Here is a 27,738-nt window from a genome sequence, read left to right as displayed (position 1 = left end):
AGTAGCACTTCATGCGGCCACGTGAGTAGGATTTCAGGGGAAGACGTTCGAAACGTGACACCACCTGGAGTGGTGACATTCGGCTCGTGACGCTAAGGAGCAAATCATGCGCGTAGTCCAGCATGCAAGAAATATAGGATATCTTTTGATTCTAGCAGAGGGTCATTTTTATTTTCCGAGCTCACCAAGCATGAGCGTCCGGTCTGACGATCCAGATACAACTGCGCGACAGGGTTAGCCACTGGAGAAGGCATGAAACAGATTCGGTGTGACTCACTTATGGGCTCATTATTCGGCGAGAAGCGCACGTCGTTGACGGTGCCTTTGTGTCCAGGAAGCTTATATAGAAGTTTCCCAGTCCTGAAGTCCCAGACCACAACACTTCGATCGCCGCTACCAGCTGCAATCTTTTCACCCTTTGGATCCCAGCTTGCCCTGATCAGGTTCTTCTCCAGCCCCATCGGGGCACCATCGTATGTTCTGATGTGTCGATTTGTGGGAGCGAAGGGCCGAATATCCCAAGTGCGCACCGTTGAGTCATGAGAGTTGGAAAGCAGGGTCTGCGAGTCCGGCGAAATCTGCAGGGACGTGACGGTGTCCGTATGGCCAGCCATGGAGTACACAACAGACTTCTTTCGCAAGTCCCAGACGTGAATTGTATTATCAATGCCTCCACTGTAGATTTCGTTTCCTGCTTCCGACAGAGCTACTGCGGTGATGGGAAGCTCTGTTTCGAGGTATTCAATAGCATGCTTTTGTCGTGGGTCCCAAATCCCTATGCAACCGTCGTCGCTCGCGCTAACCAGGAGCTCCTGGCCTCGTTTGCTGATGTCAAGACAATTTATGATCTCCTCGTGCCCAACGTGGCGTCGTATTCTCTGCCCAGTTTCCAAGTCCCAGCTCGCTAGTGTCATATCCGCCGATGCGGAAAAAATCGCCCGTGAATCTCTCGACCATTGCAAATCCAGGATCGCCCCTCGATGGCCGGTCAGAACGCCATAATTCTCGCATTGCCCATATGTGTTCCAAAGTACTGTCGTTGGTAGAAGAAGCGTCAGTCGTGCTTAGTAGAATGCTGAGCTTCAGTTGCGACTCACATATAGACCGATCCATCGAGCCAGACGCAATGTGCTGTGCTGTGGGGTCAAATCGCACGGTGAAGACCTCGCCAGAATGACCTGCGAATGCGGTATTAATGCAAAATCCAAGCCGTTCTAGCCTTCTGTCTCACCTGTCAGCTCCATAATGGGGGCGTCAAGCCCGCTGGTGCGAGGAATCTGCCATAGTGATCAATAAAGAGCTCTTCAATCTTGCTGAGCAGCAGTCCAGGGGCCACATACTGCTTGCACAAGAGTTCCATTCTGAGATGAGGATTTCACAACAGCCGTCCCAGCATTGATATCCCCGTCGGACTTCTTTCGTTTGACGACAAGTTGATTTGAGGAGCCAAAGGCTGCCTGTGCTGGTCTTTTCTCTCCCGACATCACTGCGACAGAACGTGTTGACTGGATATTGTGAGAAACCTAAGCTAATACAGAAAACAACAAGATGGGAACAAGGAAAAAAACAACAGTTCGATCGGCAATTGGAAATGGATATATTCAAGAATAGTCTACCGTCATTGAGTAGTTTGTCTTTTGCGCGAGTTCCCACAGGCGCCCTAAGGTATATTAGACGCGTTAGCCGCTAACCCGCGGACCCATAGTACACAGTATAACTCCGCCTGCATGCTTTATTGATCCACCGACTCTAGCGGGAGTGTAGATTATCCACATTCGACAACTGTCTCAAACTGAATCATAGAACCTTCAGGCTGGTCGAGGAACAGATCACTCTATCGGATCTGAAAACATTTGGATGCAAAGCTAGACATGTCGTCCTCCACGAAGGTGTCCCGGATTGGTGAAGAGTGAGTCTGATTGTTTTGTGTTGTCGCATCCGAATGTTGAGTACCTTGGCTAACCAACCCAACATAGGCTCTGGAAGTCAGTAAGCTGAGCGCCTCTGCCTACCCTGGAAACTCTTATTTGCAGCCTGAGAAATTTGTTGGAGGGAAGTGCATCAACTGATGCTGCCAATATTAGGACGAGAGTTGACAAGGTTAATGCGGAGCTGGTTACCTTGACGTATGGAACAATTGTCGCGCAATTATGTCAGGACTACGATAGCAACTATCAAGAGGTCAACAAACAGCTGGACAAGATGGGCTATAATATCGGTATGCGACTGATTGAAGATTACCTGGCGAAGTCTGGTATGGGCCGATGCGCCAACTTCCGAGAGACGGCAGATATGATCTCGAAGGTATGAGATGGCCATCTCTGCATGAAGTTTGCATGAACATAAATAGTGACGTGGTTACTGACGATTTCCGCGGGAATAGGTTGGGTTCAAGATCTTCCTGAATATCACGCCTACAGTCACGAACTGGACGAGCGATAACAATCAGTTTTCTCTCGTTTTCGACGAAAATCCTCTTGCGGACTTTGTGGAGCTCCCGGACGATGGAAGAGCACAAGATGAACTGTGGTTCTCCAATATTTTGTGCGGTGTTTTAAGAGGCGCACTGGAAATGGTAAGACGCAGCCAGGAGGCGGGCATATGCATGAATGTTAGCTCTTCTAGCAGCTGGATTTCTGACGTCCCTCTTAGGTTCAAATGCAGATCGAGGCCCACTTTGTCAGCGATGTTTTAAGAGGTGATGACACCACGGAGATGCGAGTTTCATTGGTCCGATACATCGAGGATGAGATGCCGCCTGATGAGGAATGATCTGAAGTCGAGCATTGGAATGGGGCACTTTTAGACTATCAGGGCGTCTGGTGTTCTGGATTTATGCAATTCGAATCATTTCATGCATATGCAATTACGACTATGGAAAAATAACCACTTGTTCTTCGGGGCTGGCCGAAACTCAGCCGGCGCTTCCAATACGAGGGATATGCCTCACGCTATGGAAATCGCGATTCAAAGTTGAATTCAACTAAACAACATTTCCGTCCCGGCATACTTGACAATGCTTAACCATATAAATAGGTGGCGGTTTGAGAGAGCACAGATGCAGCCATCTAGCACATCAACCTATTGATGTATGCTGGGGATCATTGGAAGTATTCTACCCGACGCTCTGACTGACTTCCTAGCGAAGTAGACCCATGCAGCTACTAGCTACATTGGCAAAAGTCACACTGATGATTCCCCATGTAGAATCACCTTCCCGGAAGATGCGTATATACTAGTCTAGGGAGACCGCGCTTCGCTTACGACCCTGGCCTGACATTAGGATGACTTCCTTATTTGGAACGACCAGTGCCTTCCTGGCAGCTGTCTCAGACAGCTCTCGTCTAACCACCGGTCTTCTCTGTGTTGTTTCCGTTCTCCTCAATCTTCACAGTTTGGACACAAATTAGTCTCCCCGTAACAAGCAATAGAAGGTCTCGCTGCTGAAAGCTGCGCCCGATTCGATGGGTTTGTATACAGACAGTGGTCGAATATTGGGTATGGATGCCAGTCTCAGTGCCTCTCGGAGCTTTGTTATCGCCTCCTCTTCGGCTTTGGTCTGTGCTTCAACAGCTGCGTGCCTTTTCTTCGATTTGATTCTTGGAGGCGCAAGTTTCCAATTATGTAAAAGGCGGACGAGGGACTGCAAAGGCAATGTATACAATATGGATTGACGTTGCTAGGGGGCTGCATCAGTGACCTGACAGCCACTGACCAAAACCATTGGTTAGATCATGATATGTTAGAGGTACGATCATGCAAAGAATTCAGGAAAGTTTCAGAAACACTGGTGTAGGCCCAGATACAACCTTAGGTGCCTGAAATAAGACAGTTGATAATCCTTACTTTTTTATTTTTAATTTTGTTTTATTATTATTATTTTTTCTTCTAATTTTTACTTTGGCTGATAACATCATATTGGCTTCCTTCTAGGAAAGATAACCCCTAACTGGGGCTAGGCTTCTTTCTAGATGATCGCCATTGTCAACCTTAATAGTTAGCTGGAAAGCCTGAAATGTCAATACACGGCGGGATATGGAACCATTCACGGATGCAGATTCTGTGGAGATTCAAAACGAAATGATGAATTAGAAATTGGCAAACCACTCTGCGGACATTCATGACAATGCTTGTACTACCACATGAACTGATTGGGCAAAGATATGATGAGGAGCGGTTTCCTGTGGTATGATCATTGTGTCTGGGGAAAAGCACCTGTCATCTGATGACATCTACAATGTAGATACCTCCTAGGACATCGCGAAGAAACAGAGGATTGCCACAAGACAAACTTGACATCTCAACGTCCGAAATAAGTTTAAAGCTGTACATGTCTGATTCGATATGATAGCCACAAAGTATCCATCTCATAGTCTGCTAAATAGCTCCTCTGCCTAGTGGTACCCTATGTGCCTGCGGGTATTACTGACAGTTCATTACTGACAGTTCCTAGCCACTGGTAATGTATTCTCAATACATCTTTATTTCTTCAGCAGACTTCCGGACTGTTATATGTAGTTGCACGCCAAGATGATAACTTCTCTGCAATGATAATAATATTTCATCTGTCTCCTGCTATTGCTCCATACTGTTTCCACCAGCTTATTTTCTAAATCATGGAGAAATCGCTCACTGTTATGCTTCCATTACAATGTATAACAACTGTTGCATATTCGGAACAATGATTTTGCGAGAATCATCCGCGTCGATACATCCAGATGTTCCAACCTGCCACTTTCCTCTCTTTTCTTTACTTGGTTCTTCCCTCATCAAATTTATTGATGAGTCTCATTTGAGACTCGATCTCAATGATCTCAAAAACTTAGACCCTCTGTTATTTCTTGTTGTCATCCATCAAGTGCTTATCGCCTTAATTTTTTTCTTACCATTCTCGCTTTGTAAAGTATCAACGGAGTCCCGTTTCTTCGCCTCTCTGGGTTGCATGCTCAGAAATACGCGAGAAGGCAGCATCTCCCAGCCCTCCCGCCGAGTTCCGCCCAAGTTAATCCGCGCCGAACAAGCGATTTACGCCCAGCCGACGTGCCACTGAAGGGTAAGGGAAAGCCCAGCACCACCTCCAGGAACCGCGCTGGATATCCACGTCCTCCCACCCACCAGATCACCTCAGATCCACCGCTTCACACCTTGTCCTAACCTTCGCCTCTTTTCCCCCCTCCTCCTCCTCTCTCTCAAACCGTTTCCTCGTAAGATCGGCCGGATTTGCCGAATCCACCATCATCTCTCTCTTCCAGAGCTCGTCGAGGTATTTCCGTCTTGAATTCTTTCCTTCCGTTCTCTTTTTCTCCCCAAGTGGTGCCCGTCGGGGCATGATTTGACCTGCCTCCCCTAAAGCGCCGCACCCGTCCTCTCCTCCATCTTCTTGCGCCTCTCGCCCCTTCGTGTCGCTCATCGAAACCCCGTTTAATCTTATCGCGCACTTTACCCTCTGGCTGTTCTATTACACTCTCCTCGCTTCTGTCCCAACCTTACCCAAGGTCAATAAATCCCTTAAGAAATCCTACGTACTGTGCCATACTGGTCTTTTTCCCCGATTGCGCTTGAAAAGCATCGGTCCTTACAATATTGTCCCCCATTCGCGTCTGCTCCTGAGACAATCACGCTTGCTTTCCTTGTCCCAGTGGGTAGTCATTGTGGTTCTCAATTTGCACTCGCATGAGCGCCGTGTCTGATTTGCATCGGTAGATTTGTGGACGTTATCTGGAGTTGGTTCGGGCATATCGACTTTGGTTCTCGATCTTGTATTCGTGCTTGATTTGGAGAAAGGGAATCACCAGAGCCTTTGTTTGCTGAGTTCGAAGCGCCGGTCACTTCGCCTTCTCCACCTGTCTTAAGTACCCTATACCACCAGTCCGCACGCGCGCCTTGTCTTCGATCTGTGGTGAGATATCTCGCCTCGAGACTGTGGATGCGCACTGAAACAGAATCTCACCGACGGCTTTCATAAGGGACCAACAGCAAGCCAGGGTGGCCAAACTCCTCGCAGTGCCACCATGAATCAGATGAATGTGACGGGGATGAACCCTGGGGTTGGGGGCCCGGTTGGTGGTGTTCCTATGATGAATAACGGTTCCACGGCTCCTCGTAACGATGGAAATGTGAACAACATACCTGAGACGATGATCAACAACCTCAACACCTACATCTACGACTATTTTCTGAAACGTGGCTATCATGAATGTGCAAGGGCTCTCGTGAAAGACGAGTCGATCAAATTGAACACTGAACCCCCTACAAAAACAAGTCCGGGTCACCGTCGTGAAGACATGAATGGCGTCGAAGGCGATGCGATGATGACCGATAGCAAGGACGGTGACAAGATTAAGATTCCTGATGACCTTCCTCGACCTAATCTCGCGAGCGAAAGTCAACAATCCTCTTTCCTCTTGGATTGGTTCAGTCTGTTCTGGGATTTCTTCTGGGCTCAGCGCAAGAAAGGCAACAGCAACGACGTGAGACAGTATCTTCAACACACTCAGGTAATTCCCCACTTCTCCTGCTGCGGATGGAATGGGTCTAATTGGTATTCGGTAGAATATGATGCGGCTAAGAGAGCAGCAACACAACCAATTGTTACGGCAACAACCGGTGATGCCCGGACAGATGGGTCCGCTCAATATGCGCCGCAACGGCATGGTCCCTGCAAACCTTCAGAAGACCGTATTGCAGAATAACACCGGTGGCCTGTACGTATTCTCTTCAGAGCCCAGCTGTCTTGCGCGAGAATTCTGTACTGATTGAAGATATAAACAGTTCGCAGCAGCAAATCGCACAGCTTCAGAAAAACCAGCAGATGCACATGATGCAGCAGATGCAAAGAGAGCATTCTGACATGGATATGAACGGACACCGCCCGCAATCTCCCTCGTCTGCGGAAAATGCGCCTTCACCCTCGAAGCGGCCACGCCTCGAGAACGGTCCTATGAACGGACAACAGTTGGCGCCCAATGGACGGGGTCAAGGACAAGGCATGCCGGGTCAGCCGAACTCGCAAGCGCTGTTGATGCAAAACGGGCTCAACCCACGGGCGATGAATCCGGCCCAGTTTGCGGGTTTCCAGCAACCAGGGCCTGCTGCTCAGCAAAAATCCATCCAGGTATATGCTCAGAACTTAGCCCTTCATCACTCACGCTCAGCACTGAATAACCAGGGCATTCCGAATGGCTTAATGAACCCCGGTGTCATGCCGAACCAGACCGATCTGGTGCCTATGCCAGACGGCCAGGGTATGTATCCGATGAACGGCGACTACTACGGCGCGAATGGTCAGATGGCCCAGGTACGGGCTGGGATGCAGACACCTGGCGGTCAGCACGGTAACCATGCTCTCCAGGACTACCAAATGCAGTTGATGCTGCTTGAACAGCAGAATAAGCGGCGTCTGATGATGGCTCGTCAAGAGCAGGACAGCATGTCTCGTGCTGATGGCCAGCCTCCAATGCCTGGGCAGCAAGGCTTGCCTCCAGGCACTTCTCCCCAAGGCAGCAGGGCGGGCACGTCACCGAACCCCAACGATCAGATGAAACGAGGTACGCCGAAGATGCCTCAGACTGGTCTCCCAGGCTCCCCAAGCGCGGCAGACGCCATGGGTCAGAACCGTGGATCGCCAGCTGCGATGAACTTCAACGGCGGCCAGATGCCTCCTGACATGGCTGGCGGCCAGTTCTTCATGAAGGGCATGCCGGATGCCATGGGCGGTCCGAACGGTATGCGTCCGCCGAGCTCTAATCCGGCTTTCAGCGGACCTCAAATGGGCCAACCCATTCCGGCTGGAGCAGTCAACCGGGTCCCGAGTGGCAATTGGCAGCAGCAACAGGGCCAGCCCATGGCACCACAACAATCTCCGGCCCAGCAACCTCAATCTACTGGGACGCCTCAGACTCAGAACTCAATGCCTCCTCCGCAGGCTCCGCCAGCTGGTGCCAACACTGCTCGGACATCTCCTCAAACCCAGAATGCTGCTCCTCCGACACCTCAGCAGACGAGTAAACCGGCACCGAAGAAGAAAGAGCCCAAGGACACTGCGCGGAAGGTATGTTTTTACATCCCAATCTTTAGCAAATCTACTGTGTTTGTTTTACCTTATTGAACGCGATTCTAGCGAACCACGAAGAAGCAACCCGCTGCCGCTGCCGCCGCCGCGAACACGGCTGCTACACCCTCCTCCGAAGCCGAACATCCTCCAACCACACCTACTCCATCGACTCCGATCACCCCTCAGCATCCTAGCTCCTTTAACAAGGCTGGGCCGAATCCGACGACGAGTGCTCCGCAGCAGCCAACATCGGCGCCAGCACCTCAGCCTATTGTGCAACAACCACCCCCGGATCAGACCCAGCAGTCTTTCAATGACCTCAGCATCCCTGATGTATGATATTCCTCAATTCCTTCATGCACTTCCCGTTCAGCGATGGTTACTAACAGATAACAGGCGTCTGCGTTCAATCTTGATTTCAGCGCTTTAGAGAATCCCGATATCCTTGAGAACTTCGACTTCGACACCTTCCTCAACACCGATGCGGATACTGCTGGATTCGGATTTGACCCCAACATCTCCTATCCAACCGATGGTGTTGAGACCGGCGCCGGAGATGGCTTATAAATGAGTCCGTCGGTTCTTCAGTTTTGAATCTCCATTATACCCTTGCTCTGTACATTTCATAAACTTTCCAAACTTGTGCCCAACTTGTGCTATTCGGTTGCTCTGTTATTCTTCTCCTTTCTTCATTTCCTTTGTTACTGTCTGCTGACATGATTGGATACTTGCTGAGAGACTGGCGTTGGTCGTATTCCATGCATATCCCTTCCTTTTTTGCAGTTTATCAAGCCGCCTTCCACTGTCTTTGATGGCATCTAACTCACCTGGGTATCTGTGACTATGAGCCTCTACATTCTTCTCTTTTCCTTTTCCCACTTTACTTTCTATCTCGTTACTTAATATTTTATTCTCGTGAGTTTCCGAATGGGCACCAAGTTATAACTAAACATAAATCCTTTTTGTCCCTTCAGAATCTCTTAGATTCTCTCCTCAAAATGTGCCTTTATTCTATCCCCTTTACTGTTCTCTTATCCTGCTTATCTTGAGCTTCTTTCTTTGGTTGTCTCCTGTTTTGGCTCCAGTCAGTGGCTCCTGTACGTTGCGGCGTTAAGTGATGAGACCCTAGTCAAGGAGAGGTTTCTCTCCGGAAATGGCTTATGAATTGAGGAAGTTGCAGACCTTCAAACATCTATTGTCCTAGTTCAGTTTCTCTGTCTTTACACTGATCCTGAAAGGCTTTTAAGGAGCATCGCATGATGTAGTCTCCTAATAGTATTTCCCCTTCCCTTAGCTGGCAATTTAGGGAAAAAGCTGCGTCTTTCTGGCTGGTGTTATTTACTTTCTAGCAATTCGGACAATAGCTGCTGTGGCGACACTACCATTCACTTGCTTTTCATTACTCCAATCTGAAACGGGACTTTGCTAGCCCCTGCGAGGCTAGACACAGTTCAGAGTATGCTCCGGCCAAGTATTGTCAAGTAGTAAGAGCATTGCACAGGTACATTGAACAGGTATGGAGGTAGGGCTTGCGGCAGATGATCTGGACAAACCATTCTACCGTAGTAGGTCCCATACAATCCTGACAGTCTATCTTTTGTTCAATCCAACAGTGGTATGAATTATGCTTGCGAAGATAGGATGGAGGTAGATGCTTCATTCCTACCCTTCAATTCTCTATCATTGGTCTAAGAACATCAACTTTGTTTGTCCTCGATGCACGCTCCTCCACTCATACATTTGAATCCACTCCGAGATGGAGATAGTCCTCTTAGTGGCTAATGCCCCCCCAGTTTCTAATCCTCTCAATCTCTTTTGCTGCCTCATCTTCCAAGCGAGTATCTTCCCTCACCATCTCGATGAGGTATCTAGTCACTTTTCGAGCACACGCTTCTTTCGCTTCGGACATGCTGCCTTTGGACTCTCCGATCGGACTTGCACGACGCAGGAAGGGGTCATTGCCGAAATACGCAGCGGCCTTGTAATCGCCTTCCTTCATATGGCCGTTGTTTCTCTCAATCCGGATCTCTGGGACTTCTAGAGAGAGAAGTTGACATATTCCTATTTCCGAAAAAGTCAGTGTGAGGACAAGCAGCAGTAGGAGGCCAAGGGAGAAGTGGATTGAAACAGCAATGACGATGAGATCTTACTCTGAAGCTTTCCTGTGAATGTCTCCCAGCCTCTCTCCAATGCTGACTCGAGTTCCCGATAACTGACGCTCCATCTCTTTTCTACATTTTGCTCGTGCTCTTCAATTGGTGCCAACCTAGAATTGCCGGCTAAGGGTAAAAGGTTGGCGTTGACGCCCTCGGAGCTGCCTTTGACCACTCGCTTTTTGGCTTGGCCTTTGCTAGCATGATCCTCACCAAGCCTTTTGCGGGGACCCTTCGAACTATCATTCCCGTTGCTTATACCCGCTTGGAATGTTTCTCTGGGGACCACAACCAACAGGCCCTCGTCGAAATTTCGTAGCGCGGCCGCGCCGCTGATGCCATCCGGCGGGAGTTGACCAAACGTCAAAAGCGCATACAGAGTCATTTGTGCAGCAGAATTCTTTGAGTTCCACTCCTTAGTGTAATGCTTGAGCACTCCAAAGCGTGAAAAGTTGGCTACTTGAGCCTCATGGCGACATCCTTGCTTGTGATTGTACTTGGTATACGTTGGTTCCGGCAAACCATTCTGGATGCAGTAGTCTGTCAAATCAGACCATTAGCTATCATCACAACGTAAGGATGCGTAAGGTACCTTTCAAGATGTCGGTCCAACTCCACCCCGTCGTCAGAGGGCAATCCATCGGCTCTGGCGGCACCGTCCAGGAAGAGTAGGGGCTCAGCAGCTTCTCAAGGGCCTTACGCGCCATAGCACTTTTGGCTTGGAGAGGCGTATGGAATGAATAGTCCGACTCAAAGGTTAGCCCGTACAAAGTCAACTTGCCTTTCCAAAAGCCCCGTCTCCTGCTGGAGTCACACTGAAACTTCGGAAGTAGAAGAGCCTGTATTGCCAGTACGCCGAAGTAGTAGAGGACTTTGTCGCTGCTAAGGGTGGAAATATCGAGAGAGCCCAGGGGCAGACAATTTCCCGGGACCTGCAGGGAATTTCCGTCAGTTCGAAACAGTACTGATATTCTGATGTGATAAAGATGAAAGGGTATACTGGAGGATTCCTAGCCCTAGTCGAGTGAAATAGGCTTACCTTCTGAGATTCGAATACCACGTACGCCCGCGATGTACCAGCTGCAACTGGTACGAGGCTTATTACCTCCGACATTTCAGCCTGATCAGAGGCGATGGCACCAGAAGCAAGTAGCCCGGGGGGACTGTCCCGCTCTTGTTCTCCTCGTACCACAACAGCCGAAGCCCCAGGCGCTCCTTCTGCAACAGTAGAAGGAGTATTTTCACTAGCATTCAACTCCATCTTGCAAGCAGGACTACTTGGATTAGCCTTCTCAGAGACGTCAGGAGCATGATCCCCAGAAAATGAAGTATTCAAAAGCCCAGCTGAACCTGAGGCCCACTGAGAAAACCCTCCACAAGTCTGAGGGGGACGGAAAGTGAAACCAATCTGATGATTAGGTCCAGATTGATTGCTGTCTTGGTGAGGCGTACTGGAAGGAAATGAGGTGACGCCAAAGGCAAGACGATTGCTCTTCTCAGCGGAATCCATGTCGAATAATGATGTATTGGGATGAAAAAAGGAGCGAGGAGGGAGTTGTGAGGAGAAGGAGAGACATAAACACAAAACGAGAGGGACTGCAAGAAGGTGGGCGAGTAAACAAACAGAAGGAGTGAATAAGTGAATGCGCAGAAGGCCCCTGCAACTAATGTAGCGGCAGCAGAGGCATACAGTGATCTCTGCCATATCACCATGGGTTCCTGCTGTTTTCGCATTCCTACCTTATAAGCTGATAAACTGTATCTCGCAGTAGCAGAACAGCCCTCATTCTATAGCGAACTTGATGATGCAAACTCCAAAGGGAACAGGGCGATGAGCTGATTCAGACCCGAATCAATCTTGTATGGATTGTTCTACGAGCGCCTGGATCTTCGCTAGGCAACCCTTCAGTGTACAGTCTTTTGCTTTACAGACCATAAGTACTATGTATGGCTACACTGACCAATTGAACATACTAAATCGCCTTCCTCTGATGGAAGTTCATCAATAATCAACTCTCTTTGACACCAGTCGAACTTGTCGTCAATAATAATATAGTTAGAAGCATATATAACAATCAATGAGTGTGGATGCTTCCGAAAGCATGAACGCCGAAGACGTAGCAGACAAAGCAACCCAAGCGACTCTCTCCACCACCCATCAGATGCTATTGATACTTGGTGAGGATGGCCCGAGTTAGTCAATCTCGACTGCATCGGCAGCGGTGTCGATAATCTGAAGTTTCGCATCCAGAAAGTCACCAAAGCTTGCGTGTTGATCATGATCTTCCACTACGGTGACATGATCTTCGACCACGGGCAAGTTCTTGGACGGACTGAGGAGCACCGTCTCTTTTTCAGCGATGAGACTCACGCCTCCACGAGCAGAACCCGTGGTAGAACGGCGTCGTCTGGACTCGATGGGTGTCTCGAAATTTCCACTTGTGCGCACGGTGAGCTTGGTAGGTGTACGGTCGACCTTGTCATTATCCCGGCGTGGTGTCTCGCTAGAGGCCTCATTCTCTTTGTTATCCGAAGAGTTTCCCTCCTTCTTGCTCCTGATCTGTGTAGTAGGACTAACGTGCAGTTTGCAAGTTGCTGTAGCTTCCAGCAATGCCTCGGCAGGGAGACTGGATTTGGCGCTGGAACCAGAGACGCTTCTGGATCCTGGCTGTGAAAGCTCCTTCAGAATTGACGGGCGCCTTGCTGTCTTGACACAAGACGATGAACGCTCTTCGGCAGCAGCAGAAAGCTTAGAAGCAACAGGAGGTAATGCTGATGACGTATTCTTGGGTGCTTGAGAAGTGCAGGCGAGAGGCTTTGGGGGACTGACTCCCTCGAAAAGTTGAGAATACGTTTCCTCATCAATAGGAGCAACAATGCTTGGTTGCTTGCTATGCTCGTAGCTTATACCGGTCATGCTGGATATAGCGCGGCTGCTGGATGAATTGGAAATATAATCAGGCATACACACGTCCTCCCAAGAAGGTCTTGCCCCTCGATGGCGTGCAGCGGGGTCAAGGATGTGTGGATCGATGAAAGGGTCCGCCATGAGAGGTTCTTGAGTAGGTTGATACGTCCACGTTGTCTCCCTGTTGCTATTTTGCCACTGAGGCGGGGGAGGTGGTGGATAATTCCTATACGGCCAAGCTGTATACGCCGCTGGGTTACTGACGCGGTTGCTGTTGGCTACCACGCTTCGATTCTCATGTCGAGTTGGCGAGTGGGCATGTAGGTCCTCTTCTTGCTTTGTGCCACTCAGAACGCTTCCAGCATTGTATTTGAAGACACGCTGCCCGCGGGACCACATGCCAGAATTAGGCCAGGCAATGTTGGAGCACTCTAGGACTTCTGCTCTGGGATCAGCTGAGACCACTTGGTTAGAGGGAAGAGAGATCATCAGAAAGCACTTACGCAGAGGCGCATGCTGGAACGAAAACGCAATTATATCCTTGACTCTCTCGAACGGAGGATTGCGATTTGGCCGAGCGAATCCTTCAGCTATAACCACTCTGATTCTGCCATGCAAGTCTCCAGCTTCCCAGTGTCTTTGTTCCAGAATATCTTGGTGGAAAGGCGGGAAACGAAGGTAGTCCTGATCTCCGTTCTTATCAACATCTTCAAAGCCTGTCAGAGTACTCTCAATGGAGGATGAGGAAGGGACTCCTACGAGAACTTAACTCTGGATAGAAAGGACAAGTAATTAGTTATCTTGCAATGTGGTGGATAGGGGATGAGAAGCCCAAGTTACCGATAATGTGCGGCCAGTTGGTTCTCTGCCCGAACACACTTCCTCTAGCACGCGTTGTAGATCAATTTAGCACATTTCTTGAGCTCAGACGGGTTGTATCAGATGAATGGACTTACGAAACACATAGCCCATCAATGAAAATCCGGATCTCGAAGAGCAAGGCATCATCTGGTTGCATCAAACTCTCCATTAAAAGGCTGGGACGAGGTTTGTCCCAGCTATGAACAGACACTCGGAACGGGGTATTCTGGGGCAAACTCGGGATGAAAGTGGTGAGAACTGGCAGTTGGACAACACTAGCTCGCGGCATGAAGTAAGAGCCTGGATTGACGATGGCAGCACTGTTGATATACGGAGTCTCCACTGTAGTGGCATGAGTGAGAGCTGTCGTACTTGCTGGCTGAATTGGCACCGACCTTCCTCTTGGGTAACGAAACATTGTGTCCTGAACTCCTGAATCGGCACCTTGGAGCTCTCAGGGAAGAGCAGCACATCCCAGTTCTCGTATCGCATCCTGAACCTATGCGGTTTCGAGTCTCGGGAAGAATGAGAGCTGACTCATGAAGCTGGGTATTGTAGAGAATACTGAGTAAATGAAAGCACATGCACGTGCAGACCAAGGACAAGAGGAGAAGCCCTGAGTAGCTGACCTCGAAGACGATAGTCAATGGAGGAAGACGTGAAGGTGAAGACAAAATCAGGCGATATTTGGGTACCAATGGGTGCTCCTGCTCTAATAAGCAAGTTGGCAATAGGATTTCCTAAATCGGAAGGTGGGCGTGAAAAGAGGTCAACCGACACTCTGGGCCGAGACACTTGCGCCCTTATATCTTGCGATGAGAAATGGTATAGGAGAAAGCCGTGTACTGTGACAAGGCGTAGTGAGAGGGATAGAGTGATAATAAGCGTATTGAAGGCTATCTATTTCGCTATACGCACTTGTGAGGAGGCAGCGGCACATAAACTCAGCGAGCTAGTCGGTAAAGGGGGAATCATCCGTGAAGGGCAGACAAACGATAGGAGAGTAAACGCCAGACGTGGATGAATATGGAAGCAACAGAAGACCTCTCCAAGAGTTGCAAAGAACCAGAAAAGTTACGAACGCTTGCATATCCTCGGAACGCCCAGAGACTGCTCGCAGTCGCAACAGACCGCCGTAAACCTTTTAACAATGATGCAATTGAGCCACCGAGCGAACTTCATAGGCACGCGAAGATTGACAGACGGTGAATCCTCCGTAAGGCCTACAATGCTATGATGGTGAACTGATGAGAATCCGCCTCCCCTCTCTCACAATGCCTGTGGAAAGAATCCAGTTTCATGGTGAAAATAGACCTCTCGCGCACAAAAGAAAGAGTCGAATGAGTGGGAAAATTTGATCTTCCATGAAACCTAAATCGAAGAAACAGGAGGGCAAACAAGGGTGTTGTACAGGCCATCTGTCTAGCAAAAAGCATGACGTAGCATCCTCATAGCGGAACACGATTGAACTCGATTGCTTCACGAGAAAGACATGAGAGATGAACTTTTCGCAGAATGCCTGCCCGAAGAGTATAGGAGACATGAGGAGAGACGAAATAAGGCAAGGGTGAAAGCGCATAAACAATTTGAATTGCTGTTACATGAGCAACGTAACCTAGGGGCCGAATATGACGAGAATAGAAGGGGACATTGGGGCGTGGGTGAACAACAAGAGAAACATCAATAAAGGGGTAATGGCATGATGAGGAACATTGAGATAGCTTTAAATAGAAAGAGCTCAATCTTGCGGTGAATAAAGCGCTCATACGAGATCAAACGAGTAGCACAGGAGAGAATGCCCATCAAGAGCTATAGAGGGGAGCCTTCGCAGTAATAAATAGCAAACGTGTTATGACACAAAAGACCCATCGTTGGAATGACGCAAAACTCCTGCAGGTGCTTCAGAATAACGAACGCTTTTTACTGTACAAGTCTTCGTTAATCAAACTGAGCTTCATCAGATGACCGAGGGGCTTCAGAAGTATTATTGAGACTACCAACCTTCATAGGCGCGAAACCACCGTACTGGTGCGCTGGGGGCATGCCCATAGAGGGGTACATCGGAGGCGGGGGAGGGGCAGGGCGGTAAGGGCTGCCAGCGGGGCCGGAGTTGTTCTGAGAGCGACCCCAGCTGAGACGCACACGGGAGTTACCGATGGGGTATCCCTGCATCTGGTTGATGGCCATCTCCGCGGCGTGGCGCTGAACGAACTGAACGAAGCCGCAACCCTTTCCAGGAGGGATCTTGACGTAAGTGATCTCGCCGAATCCCTGGAAGAAAGAGCGGAGCTCATCCTCGGTGACATAACCAGAGAGCCCACCAACGAAAACAGTTGTGTTGTTAGGGTCAGTGAACTGGTTCATAGGCTGAGGAGCACCGTAGAATCCCATGGGAGGAGCGCCCATTGGGGGGTACATGCCAGCGGGACCAGGCATGCCCATGGCTCCGGGAACAACACCAGGACCTTTGTTCTTGGGAGTGGCGGTGGAGATGCGCATGGGACGGTTGCCGCAGTAGACACCCTGCATCTCGGTCAAAGCACGCTGCTGGTCGTTCTCGTCGGAGAAGCGAACGAAACCATAGCCACGAGACATGCCGCTGATGGGGTCGGTCATGATCTTGGCGGACTTGCAGGACGGGAACCGGTTCTGGAACAGGGAAACAAGGACGTATTCGTTGACTTCAGGGCCGAGATCACCAACGAAGATGGAGTACTCGGGACCACGGTCGTCACGGCTGCACAAGTCAATCTCCGTTAAACCCAGATTCACATTGTACATCACTCACCTTCTATCAGCAAGACCGCCGCCAGTGGCCCAGTTCAGCTTGAACACGCGGTTGGTGTTGGGCATGGGGGTCCCGTTGAGAGAGAGGGCCTTGGCTGCAGCGGCAGGGGAAGCGAAGTCGACGAAGCAATATCCGGCATTGCTCCTACTACCAACATTAGGATCGCCTTCAAAAGAGTAAGAAATTTCCCATTAACTCACCCAGAAAACTTGTCACGGATCATCTTGACATTGACCTGCTCGCCCATCTGGAACCACAGATTGCGGATGAAGTTCTCATCGATCCAAGGCTCAAGCTCGCCCATCCTGAATGATGGTCAGCAAAAAAGAACGCGTCTTTCCGAATATGCGCATGAGCGCGATGATCGAGGCCAAGCGTACCAGAGAGTGGTCTTTCCCTCATTGCCCTGCTGAGCCACCGGAGCAGCTGAGGGCTCGCCGGGGGCAGGACCCTGGAAAGAGCCAGTGGTAGGGTCAGCCTGGCCGGTCATTGTGGTATCCGCAGTTGCCGGAGCGCCTGGGGCAGCAGCAGCAGCGTCGGCTGACGGGTGCTGGTTTTGGAAAGAGTCAAAGTTTTGGAAAGACATGTTGACTAAACTCCGACGGTCGTAAAGATAGGTATCGCGTTAATGTTATCTGGGAACATAGTAATTAGTATTAGCGAAAAACGCGTAAATGACTTCCATCGAATGTGATGAAGGTGCGATGGCGCAGAAGCGGCAGAAAAGTCGCGTCGGCGAGGTTACGTACCTCGAAACTAAAGTTCAAAGCACGAAATCTTTCTATCCCGAAAACGGCTCGTTCAACCGAAAATTCGTTGGGAATCGTTAAGGAGAGAACAGCGTACGCTCGTTTATACTCGAAAGAAAACTAATTCGCTCCCTGTCACGAATACACAAGTAGTGGTTAGTAAAATGAGGATCTAGAAGCCGAGATAGAATTGAGGCAATGATGGATAATGGCTCAGAAATCACAACAGGAGTGCGATTGAACCAAGAATTTGACTAGCGCCTTCAAAGTGAGGCTGGAGATCGCAGAATTTGGAAACGAGCGCTGAGTGACTTGAAGTTGAAGTATAGTGTGAGGCAGATTCCGACGACCGATTCCCAGAAAAGCATGTCATTCAATGTTGAGGCACGAATCCCCGTTATGCGACTCAGCGTAGCGCTCTTCACTGATTCACTGATTGCCAAGACGAAGATTGCAGCGACTGAAGCTCCGAAAGTGACGGAAAAGTCGGAATGCTGATTTGCTAAGCGAAGCGACCGAAAGAGAACTGATCGAGTATTGTGAAGCGTGAAGTAGCGTGTCTCCGCCAGGTTGCGGCCGCTTTCGTCAACGTTGGTTCAAATCCACTCCGGTTGCGACCGTCCCCGCCAATCCAGACAGAGGGATTCCCATCGGACCAAAAGCCATAACAATGGATTGTATATTTGACAAAGTCGAGGACACGATCGAAAGACGTTGTGAGTTGGTCCGACTGTCCGACATGTATCGGGATCCTCTGTCAAGGCGAGAAAGCAATCGGTCTTGCGCAGGTGATGGGCAGCGCCAATCGACACTCTTAGACGAACCTCACGACCCCCGCGCAGTATTCAAGAATGACGGCAGAGGAATCGAGCCGCGAAAGAATGTAGACTCCAGAGCAGAAAGTCTGCTTCCGAGGTGCACCACCGCTTGTGAACAGTAGGGATGGTATATGAGGGAAGAGGGCCGACAGGGACCGTGCGGGGCGACGTAATGAGCAAAGAAAACTCAATATGGCTTACCAGGTATATCAAATAGAAGCGCCTTTAAACTTGACTTCTTTTCGCAAAGGCAAAAAAGAAAATAAGATATGCGATCGATTGGCGTGGCGCGAAGGCGAGACTACTCGTTAAGACAACGACGAGACGAGAGACACCAAGGACGACGAAGACCGGCGAAGTGGAGAAGTAAAAGTGAAGAAAAAAGTGAAAAAGGCACAAGAAGAGGTAACAGAACTATCCGAAAACCGACTCCGTCTTTTCCGACAAGAACAAGAAACAGGAGAAGGAAGGAGAGGGATTACGAAGAAAAGAGAAGAGGAGGGGTAGAAGAGTCAGATATTCTTCTTCAGACGATGAAGGAGGGGAGAAGAGGGAAAAGAAGAGGGAAAGGGAAAAAATGGGAAGAATTCCTGGAGATAATAATTACAACCAACCAACCAACCTAACGTAGGCAGGTAGGGCAGACCCGAGCAGTGGACGCAAAGAATAGCTTACTTAGACGAACGAACAAACGAAACAAGATTCAAAGAATAATAATTAGGTATAGTTAGTCAGGTAATACCTTAATAATACCCTACCTTACAGGTTTGAACACCAGGACGGGCTGCCTGGAGGAGGAAATTGGAAAGAGATGAGGGGCGCATCATCTCTCAGTACCAATAATGCCATGTGTGGGACAGCATTTTGCCGAATCTTTTCTTCCTCTCTTTCTTTCAAAACTGACAATACTAGAAAATAATTATAAAAGAAAAATATTCTAAATTACGATTCTATTTTCCTAGTAGTAGCTTTGCAACCTAGACTCCTCGTCTTTGTCTTTGTTAACCACTCAATGACTAGATAGATAGGGTTTGTGGCTCAGGCGTTCAGGCTTTCAAGCGTAATAATGTAGATATCTGCCCAGGATAGTCCTAGCCTCCTACAGTCCGACCTCTAGGGCCCTGCCGCCCTAGGCTGTAAGCCTGTAGGTATCTAGCAGTAGCAGGTACCTAGTCTAGCGCGCTTTGCAGATCTGGATTTCATGGTGGGATCGCGGCCTTACCGGGATTTACCACAACACTTACATATGGTGTAAAGTGCATACCGAAATCACGTACCTCACTTAGACCACCTACACCTATCTTCTCATCTAGCGATGCTCTGATCTTGATGCCTAATCCTCTTCCACTCGGTAGATAAGAAAACTACAACAGGGTAGCTCGGCTATGCAACTGGTATGTCCTTGGGATACGAGGACATAGCCAAATCACAACGAACAGTTCTAGGTAGTGATGGTCATTCCGCAAGATCTCTGATCGAGAGCTCGGCCAGTAATCTTTGGGACAGGTACATTGCTAAACAATCCGTTAGGTACATTAATAGTATCAATATCCCTGATTTACTGGACAGCTTGAGGATGGTTATTTACTCTTCGGATTGAATTCTCAAGCTCGAAGCTTACGGAATCCAGGCTGTAGATGAAGTTCAAGCGACGATGATGATGAATAAGGTATCATCTACAATTGAGACATCCGTCCTTACCTTACTCTCATTTCCAGTTGTAACCAGCCCCGTACAGTAATATTACAGACTGGTCAAGATTGAAGGTAATATTAATAATGCTGCTGCACAGAATCTGCAAGGATCTGAACCGACGCACATGCAGTCTGGGGCTAAGGAACCCCAAATGTCTTTTCCCATCATGTTCTTGCGCTCTGACTCGTCGAGGCCCCATCCGCGTCCATGGACCTTATCGTCATAAGTGTTGGTTTTTATGGCTCCGCCTGTGTCTCGGTCATTCGAACTGGCTGAGAACCTGAGGAAATTTTGCAGATCGGTTAGATACCGTTCGCAGCCACACCAGTCATGGCTTGTGATTAAATTTTCTTGACTCCGCCTACAGTGTAGAAGCGGAAAGCTGCCCTGGACTCAGCTTGGAAGTGTACCCACAGTGTCAAAAAGTTCCCTATGTTCCTGTACAAGCCAGTCACGGCTGAAGTTGAACATCACTTAGGCTCTACTCGAGGACAAGGAATGTGGCCACTTACTAAACTCTTTCAGCCATGAGTTTCGGGACAGTGCCGATACCCAAAGAGAGAGTGATGAGGTCTTTGAAGTTTGGAAGGCTTAAAAATGACCCACTTTTATGCCCCAGAGCCATGGTCAATGGTTTCATGATTATGTGTACAGCACCGGGCTGTCTGTCAATAGATTTTATTAAGAAGCAAGGTAGATCCATTGAGACCTATAGTTCCTCCTACAAGGTGCAGGCATAGTAGTGTTGAAGCCGGCAACCAGCATGGCCCTATCCACGAGGCCTGACAGTACTTACTGTACACTCTCTCAGGTCCAGGCTTACATGGGAAAAAAGAGGGAAGGAAGCCAGCTGAACTCCACCGACAACCACATCCATGAGATAATTGGAGACTTTGGTATGATTGTTCCATTGGCTGGAGCCTACAGTCCAACGTTCCTTAGTTAAGCTACTTGAACAAGTAAAATTTCGGTATGCGTTTTGGTTTCCTTGTATGGCCTAGCCTTCTGGGCACTGTAAGGTACGTGTCCAGCCAAACTGCCCATGAGAGGCAGAGATTGCCGTTCTTTGGAGTTACAAACTTCAGCCTCATGAGTTTCCAGTACAAGGATTCATATTTGTGGTATCAATCCTAAGCCGTGTCGTGTCATAACACGGTTCTTTAACATTCGAGAAGCTCTTCTCCGAATTCTTACTTCGTTGCACGCGTACGCGACGCGATCAATCTGTCAATTCAGGACCTTTGAAACATACGCGATGGCCTCATGGACTTTTGATTGAACACCACGAATGATAGTAACTCATGAAGCAGTAGCACTTAAGCATGAGTAAGGGACATTACACAAGCACAGCGTTCGGCTTCGAATTCCGTTCAAATTGTGTTGGATGCACATTGACATCCCTGCTTTTAAGATTGTAGTCCTTGCATACTGACTGACCACTACTGAAATGTGAGCATGCATTCGTACAGAAATTCGAGATTGATGTTCAGAGACTGGCCATGATATAGCTTATTTTTTTCATTCTCGATGGAAAAATAGACTCTAGAATCACCTTTCAACTTGAACATCCTTTTCCAATGCCACAATCTGCGTCAAGTAACTCGGACTGAGTCTGTAGCAAGTGGGTGGAATACCAATCTCGTACCCCAGGATGCAAGGCCCCTTGCAGATATTTCGACCCTCAACTCATGCAAATGCCCACCTGGTCTTGGATGCGTCTGTCCGTAACCTAGGTATGTGTTCCATACCAACCTACCTATGGTACCTTACACATGGTGACATGGAACATTATTAAGGTATGTTTTGTCATAATTTCTGCTGCCCCAGGTTTGCTTCTTGGATGCCTGCCAACTGATCACAACTTCCAAAGGATTCTGTCTACAATACATACATGTCTACATACTATACAACTCAGACTTATGCGAGCTCCTTGTGCTCCTCATGGCCATCTTTCATTGAAAAGACCATCCCTCCAAAGCGCATTTATACTGTAATTATCGAACCATGGAACGGACACTAGAACGCTGCCCAACGAGCCGACACTTAATCAGTCATCCCACCACACAACAAAGATACTAAGAAAGATAGAGTATGTTGATGGGATGTGAAATTTTAACTTCAAGTATTCCTTGCTCGGGGACAGTAGAATATACTCTCATAACCGCTAGAATGCTTTGAACCGGTTTATAGAAGCGTGCCCTTTCTCGACCAACCATACTGAAAGCTCAAATCTCGCTTTGTTCTCGAAGTGGGGAGTGTCTTGTCCACCCTACTAGAAAAGTCTTTCCGTTGCTGACACGGCTGGCTCCATCAAACATTTGGTACGCGTTTTCCTCGAATCATGGGAGAACAGCGGTAGCGACAGAGCTAAAAAGAAGGAAGAAAGAGAACTGCGCCGGCTTGAGTCAATTGCGAGCATTGTTTAACGTAGCTTATCAGATTCAACTGAGTCCATTGCCAAAACCGAACTGTATACTATTCAATCAAGAGCTCATAGGGCCAGAAGACCCAGAGTCTACTAAACTGAGTCTTGTCTAGAAAAGCGAGTGAAATATCTTTTCAATTCACCTATGCTTCTTTCGACTCACCAGCTGCAAAATTACTATCGCAGAACTCGCCCGCTTTCCCCAATTCATCCCCGAGCAGTTCAATCGTCCTCTCGTAGACCTTGGCAGTTTCCATCTCCCATCTCCCAATACTTTCGTACTCTTCCGTACCATAAACACCATCCTCATCCTCATCTTCATCATCACTCGGGTTCTCGTGGTCGTCGTCCTCTCCCGCTTTGGACTTGTCATTCTCCTTGGCTTCCACAACAGCAACCCGACATGTCTCTGCAATACTCTTAATCCGCACCTTCTCCGTCATGGAGATGAGGTTCGGGTTATTCTCAAACCCAGACAGCGGAGCCCCGGACTCAACATCTTCCCCAAGCAGCAGAGAAGCAAAGACCGAGTCCAACTTTCTCAACAGGCGGAAAGTCGGCTTGGGCGAGAACGGAAAATCTGGGAGATACGAGTTGACCAATACCGCCAGAGATATCATGTACGGTATTTGCAGCGATGCTGGGAACCCGTCAGTAAGACTTCGTTTTACTCGATCACTTCAACAAACATACGTGTTCCGCTAACCCAGAGAACATCAATGAGTCCTTCGATATCCTTCGCTACTTCCTGAAAGCTCTCGTAGCCTCTTTCCGGGTCCTGGTGCGACTGGTCGTCGTACGTGCTGCTGAACTTCTTGGCGTGCCGCCGGTTGATTTTCAAAACTTGCGTGTCAATATGATTGATGACGGTCGTCTCTTTCATCGACCCTGCCTTGAGTGGATGTGACCTTGGCTTTGGGAGCACCGGAGTCGCTGTTGAGCTTGACATAGATGACGGTGCAGGTGATGGAATAGATGACTGCATGAAGCCCCCGGGCCCAGGGCCATCAGCTGCGGTTGTTGTCATCGATGATGGAGTGATGAAGAGACTAATAGGCTATAGTAATGCTCCAAGATTCGGCGATAGCTTTTATGAGTGCTGTAGTTCTGAACGATAGTAAGCTCAAGGTGCAAGCTTCAGTATATATCCTCGTTCTTGGGGCGGATATTTCGTTCACCAACGACGTATGATTCAACCAGAAATACGATACGCCACTCTCATTATTCTCATTTAATTGGATAGTCCGTAGCTCCTAAGCGACAGTATGTGACTGGCGACAATGCTTCAGACGTCTTGATCGGTCATATGATGTTGGGTTGAAGATGTCATTGCCAAGCCTTTATGTTCAACTGGTCTGTGCGCAACTCCCATGTGGCTGAGTCTACGGAGTACATGAATGAGAAAGACAACAGGGTCTGAGTCGCTCGGTTTCGAAACAAGGGTGGATAGTATCTATAGTAAGGCTCGTATATGAGCAAGGATGGAGCATCCCAATACGGATTAACCCCCGAGGATAACGGATTTGAAGATCAGCGTTGTATTGCTTCTCAAACGTCCTAAGGTATCTAATATCTACTAGAAAAGCCTTGAGATGCATAGATCTGTTTCATATAAAACGCGTTAGCATACTGCGATGGATGTGCTGAGGAAGAAGCGCAATATGGTGAAATGGCTTCATTCTTCAGAGGTGAGAAGATTTGCTTTATCGCTGGTTTTTGAAGGCATTGCATGACATCGAAACGAGTCTTGCTACTCTGGCCCCAGCGTGCTCATCATTGAATTGGGTCAAACCGAAATGAAGGAATAAGAAAAGGATTGACTCACATGTACTCAATAACCTTTAGTCCTTTACCCTCTCTATCTTTGAAAGAAAACTTTTTGGGCCCAACCGTCCTAAACGCCATGCTAAACGAGATATTTTTTTGAACATATTGAATAAGCGACGTCACTCAGGCTGCAGAGTAGTCAGTCAAAAGGTACCAAAATGCGACTGAGGGAAATGACTCACCCTAATCTTCCCCCTGCGTCTCTTCATTTCTTCCAATTTCTTCCGGTCCTCATCAAACCTCTTCAGCAACTGGTTCTGCCTCTCCTTCCTCTTCTCACGCGACTGGAACCGGTAGAAGTCCTCCAGACCCTCCTGCTTCTTCTTCTGCTTTTCAACCAGTGCCCGAGCCTCTTCTTCATGCGCAATAGACGTAAGCTTCGGCCCACTCGTGACAGTAATAAATCCATCCTCGTCCGGCTCCTGAGCCCTGCGAGCCTCCTCGCGCTTACGAGCCTCCGCAACCTGCGTAAACACGGTCATGAAGTCGTTCACCGTGCGGAGCAGATCAGCCCGATTCGGGTAGCTGGCCTGACAGTGGTTGAGATACCGCTGAAGCCCCAGCGCAGGTAATCTATCCTCGATGCCTTCGCCCCAAACAATCTTGGCCCCCTTCTTCGCGGCTTTGGTCGCAGCTTTCAGACTGGCTTCCATGCTCGACTTGTCCGCGAAGACCACAACGGCGTGAGCACCGCTCTTCTGCAATTCTCTGTCCCATGTTGATGGCAACGATATGTCATCGAGTTGGTCCTGCAGTTCATCTGCCGTAACCCTCTTTCGCTTCCTGCTTTTCGAGACGCTTCCCTGTGTAATGGCCACGGAACCTTTCTTCGTCGGAACTCCTTCGAAATGAACTTTTTCAACTCGGCCAGCGGAGAGCTGTGTACCGAACAAGTGGCGCAGATGTACCTCGGTTGTGTCTATCGGCACATTGACGACAAAAAGAGAGCGGGGAGAATCGGCGTCCGGAATGCGAGGTTCGTGAGGCCGGAGGTAGAGGTAATGTGTTGCAGGCTTTGGAAAAGCCCTTGATTCGGGGAGTTGGACAGGCAGGATTGCGTAACCTGCTATTTCAAGATACTGACTCTTCATTTTGGCAGTCTGAGAAAGACGCGCGACCGGCTGTCGCTACGAACGAAATGATTGCGCGGCGAAGAAATACCGTCTTTTTGGTTGCTGAGAAGTTTTGCTCTAGGGGAAAATTAAAATAATTTCGGAAGGCGGAGACTAGGCGGAGTACCACGTAGGATCGACAACCATTAACTACATTGGAATTGCACATGGTAGATTGACACAAACAAATATACGTAGGACATCTTAACAATCTAACATCTCATCTCATACATGGCTTCTCTTTTAAACTCCCGAAATGAACAATACTTTTAACAAGCTGCTGCCTTCCATCTCACTTACCGCTCTCGCTCGCCGGGTGTGGTATCCCGTATTGTAATCGTATGCTCTTATTTCCTATGCATGGAGACCACCGCTCTCAGATTCTAGACCTTGTCTGGATCATTGATACCACCGTTGGTAATCACATAGGTCGCCTCTCGCTCGGGGCAGTCTATAGATGGTCAGACCAGTTGTTGAGAGTGTCGGAAGGAGACAAACCTGGAGAGTCCTGTATCTTCGCCACACGTTCTTCACCACGACCCTTGCGAAGGAGGACTCTGGTCGTGGATGCATGCGCAAGGACATGACCACCAACAGGCTTACGGCCATCAGCTCCCGCAAATAGAGCACTGGCGCCTGGGTCACTTTGGACTTGGTTTGTCTACAGATTGATGTGAGACTTCGTTCGCTGCAAAGAGGAAGTAAACATACCATCAAGACACAGACGTTGAACTCTGAGAGAGAAAATATCTGGATTAGTTCCTGTAAAGTACCGTGAAGGATATTGACAGCTACAGACCTTCAGCCATATGTGCAAGTCTCATCAAGAACTGGTTCAGCTTTTGCTGACGGTCCGCAAGTTCTCCTCGTCCGCAGTAATCCACTCGGAAGCAGTTCATGATACTGTCAATTATTAACAATCTGTACTCGCCTCCAGCGAATTCTCTACTCAGAGTATTGAGTAGTTCCAGCTGATGCTCGCTGTTCAGAGCTCGAGCGTAAGCAATATTTTCCTGAGCAGAATCGGGATCGACGCCAAATCTCTCTGCGATCTGAGCAATGCGCTCTGGTCTGAAGGTGCCTTCAGTGTCGATATAGGCGACCTTGCCATCTGCACCACCCATCTCCTTGGGAAGCTGGGCGACGACGGACATTGTGTGAGACAGTTGTGTTTTACCGCAACGGAATTCTCCAAAGACTTCACTGATACTCATGCTCTGAAAACCACTAGAGAGAAGTTAGATAAATGCAAGTCCGGTACAATCCTTGTAACCCACCCTCCGAGAATTGAATCAAACTGCTTGCTTCCTGTTGAGATCTTGACGACTCGCTTGCGTTGATGGCTTAACTCCATGGCAGTTATGAATCCCGATGCAGCTGGCTAAGCAATGTCAGACGAGCCTCTCACTGTGATTCTCAGGGCAGAAGTTTTATTCTAGTCCTTACCAAGCATTTTTGTATAGCCTCCTTGATCTTCTCGACTTTGACCTCGCTAAAACCCTTTATCTTAAGAAGCGTCTTCCGGGTGGCACCGTGAACTGACTATGAAGAGAGTGAGTTCATGTGAGGACAACACAACAGCATAGAAGAAAAAACGGGTTGCATTACAGCAACAGTATAGAATCCATTTGCCTTGAGCTTACTGATATCTGCAGCGCCAATACCTTCAAGCACAGTCAGCTCAACTGGGAATGTGTACCAGGGGGACGAGGTGTACCGTGAGCCTGAATGCTGTCGATATCGACGATAAAGGCCTGGAGGACTAAGAGTTAACCGTCTGTTGAGACCTTCGAAGTTGGTCGCATATAATGCAATCTGGAATCTAAGCAAGCAAGGCAGGAAGAAGGGAAGGAGACTCTACATCGTCGTTAAACTCATCCCCTGATTCCGATTCAGGCATGATGACTTATCGAGTGCTTGTAATGGGTACTTGGAGAAGAAGATAATGATAGGATGATAACAGCAACGATATATAGTAGGATTAGCTGGAGTCCAGAGCAGAAGAGATCTGGCACAGGACTGGGAGAAAGCAGAAGACGCGAGGTAGACCAGTCGTCACGGGGTCTGGCCGTAACAGGAAACGGGGCTACAAGACCAGAACAGACTCAACACAGAGCAGCCAATTCTCAAGTAGTAATAATGATAAAAGAAAAGACGAGTAGGGCACGTAGCAAATCATCCTCAGAACTTGAAGCTGCAGTGGGAGTGGAAAAGTCGTCGAAGGCCCAGTGTACTCGTAAGTAAAGGTGTAGCATAGGCAGGAAGAGCAGGACTTTCATGGAGTTGAAGTTTCATCTGTTTAATTGATTCTGGAATTTTTCTTCTTTCCGCTATCCATCTGGATAAGCA

At 48.7% G+C, this 27,738-nt stretch overlaps 9 protein-coding genes across 9 annotated transcripts, besides 3 other annotated features; 2 read left to right on the top strand and 7 right to left on the bottom strand.

Moving 5' to 3' along the window:
- Positions 1 to 168: 168 nt before the first annotated feature.
- On the bottom strand, positions 169 to 1,484 carry NFIA_115000 (WD40 repeat domain-containing protein; the record flags this gene model as incomplete). Its single annotated transcript, XM_001262863.1, has 5 exons — positions 169 to 221; positions 278 to 1,033; positions 1,098 to 1,178; positions 1,232 to 1,277; positions 1,341 to 1,484. 5 exons carry the CDS (start codon positions 1,482 to 1,484, stop codon positions 169 to 171), a joined length of 1,080 nt encoding a protein of 359 aa, XP_001262864.1.
- A 387-nt stretch (positions 1,485 to 1,871) lies between these two features.
- NFIA_114990 (TRAPP complex core subunit BET3) lies at positions 1,872 to 2,772 on the top strand (the record flags this gene model as incomplete). The annotated part of the gene is made up of 4 exons (XM_001262862.1): positions 1,872 to 1,909; positions 2,085 to 2,304; positions 2,384 to 2,575; positions 2,653 to 2,772. The coding sequence occupies 4 exons, from the start codon at positions 1,872 to 1,874 to the stop codon at positions 2,770 to 2,772; spliced, it is 570 nt and encodes a 189-aa protein (XP_001262863.1).
- A 1,075-nt stretch (positions 2,773 to 3,847) lies between these two features.
- Positions 3,848 to 3,902: a microsatellite.
- Positions 3,903 to 4,422: 520 nt separating this feature from the next.
- Positions 4,423 to 4,449: a microsatellite.
- Positions 4,450 to 6,011: 1,562 nt separating this feature from the next.
- On the top strand, positions 6,012 to 8,620 carry somA (putative cAMP-dependent protein kinase pathway protein (Som1); the record flags this gene model as incomplete). Its single annotated transcript, XM_001262861.1, has 5 exons — positions 6,012 to 6,497; positions 6,553 to 6,704; positions 6,772 to 8,050; positions 8,120 to 8,386; positions 8,450 to 8,620. The coding sequence occupies 5 exons, from the start codon at positions 6,012 to 6,014 to the stop codon at positions 8,618 to 8,620; spliced, it is 2,355 nt and encodes a 784-aa protein (XP_001262862.1).
- A 1,204-nt stretch (positions 8,621 to 9,824) lies between these two features.
- Positions 9,825 to 11,716, bottom strand: NFIA_114970 (uncharacterized protein; the record flags this gene model as incomplete). Its single annotated transcript, XM_001262860.1, has 4 exons — positions 9,825 to 10,114; positions 10,204 to 10,746; positions 10,799 to 11,138; positions 11,246 to 11,716. The coding sequence occupies 4 exons, from the start codon at positions 11,714 to 11,716 to the stop codon at positions 9,825 to 9,827; spliced, it is 1,644 nt and encodes a 547-aa protein (XP_001262861.1).
- Positions 11,717 to 12,400: 684 nt separating this feature from the next.
- Positions 12,401 to 14,467, bottom strand: NFIA_114960 (uncharacterized protein; the record flags this gene model as incomplete). The annotated part of the gene is made up of 3 exons (XM_001262859.1): positions 12,401 to 13,721; positions 14,071 to 14,317; positions 14,371 to 14,467. The coding sequence occupies 3 exons, from the start codon at positions 14,465 to 14,467 to the stop codon at positions 12,401 to 12,403; spliced, it is 1,665 nt and encodes a 554-aa protein (XP_001262860.1).
- Positions 14,468 to 15,913: 1,446 nt separating this feature from the next.
- NFIA_114950 (RNA-binding protein) lies at positions 15,914 to 17,349 on the bottom strand (the record flags this gene model as incomplete). The annotated part of the gene is made up of 4 exons (XM_001262858.1): positions 15,914 to 16,712; positions 16,764 to 16,907; positions 16,964 to 17,068; positions 17,144 to 17,349. 4 exons carry the CDS (start codon positions 17,347 to 17,349, stop codon positions 15,914 to 15,916), a joined length of 1,254 nt encoding a protein of 417 aa, XP_001262859.1.
- Positions 17,350 to 21,901: 4,552 nt separating this feature from the next.
- Positions 21,902 to 21,934: a microsatellite.
- A 659-nt stretch (positions 21,935 to 22,593) lies between these two features.
- NFIA_114940 (general transcription factor IIH subunit TFB6 family) lies at positions 22,594 to 23,477 on the bottom strand (the record flags this gene model as incomplete). Its single annotated transcript, XM_001262857.1, has 2 exons — positions 22,594 to 23,090; positions 23,144 to 23,477. The coding sequence occupies 2 exons, from the start codon at positions 23,475 to 23,477 to the stop codon at positions 22,594 to 22,596; spliced, it is 831 nt and encodes a 276-aa protein (XP_001262858.1).
- Positions 23,478 to 24,420: 943 nt separating this feature from the next.
- Positions 24,421 to 25,368, bottom strand: NFIA_114930 (RRP7 superfamily domain-containing protein; the record flags this gene model as incomplete). The annotated part of the gene is made up of 1 exon (XM_001262856.1): positions 24,421 to 25,368. The coding sequence occupies one exon, from the start codon at positions 25,366 to 25,368 to the stop codon at positions 24,421 to 24,423; it is 948 nt and encodes a 315-aa protein (XP_001262857.1).
- Positions 25,369 to 25,840: 472 nt separating this feature from the next.
- NFIA_114920 (recombinase DMC1) lies at positions 25,841 to 27,289 on the bottom strand (the record flags this gene model as incomplete). The annotated part of the gene is made up of 7 exons (XM_001262855.1): positions 25,841 to 26,050; positions 26,101 to 26,123; positions 26,189 to 26,616; positions 26,667 to 26,770; positions 26,836 to 26,931; positions 26,998 to 27,166; positions 27,246 to 27,289. 7 exons carry the CDS (start codon positions 27,287 to 27,289, stop codon positions 25,841 to 25,843), a joined length of 1,074 nt encoding a protein of 357 aa, XP_001262856.1.
- Between the last annotated feature and the right edge of the window lie 449 nt (positions 27,290 to 27,738).

This window comes from Aspergillus fischeri, genomic scaffold, assembly GCF_000149645.3.
Source record: "Aspergillus fischeri NRRL 181 1099437636259 genomic scaffold, whole genome shotgun sequence".
Classification (NCBI taxonomy): domain Eukaryota; kingdom Fungi; phylum Ascomycota; class Eurotiomycetes; order Eurotiales; family Aspergillaceae; genus Aspergillus; species Aspergillus fischeri.
The sequence above is the reverse complement of the archived record's forward strand: the minus strand, read 5'-3'. Positions and strand labels throughout refer to the sequence as shown.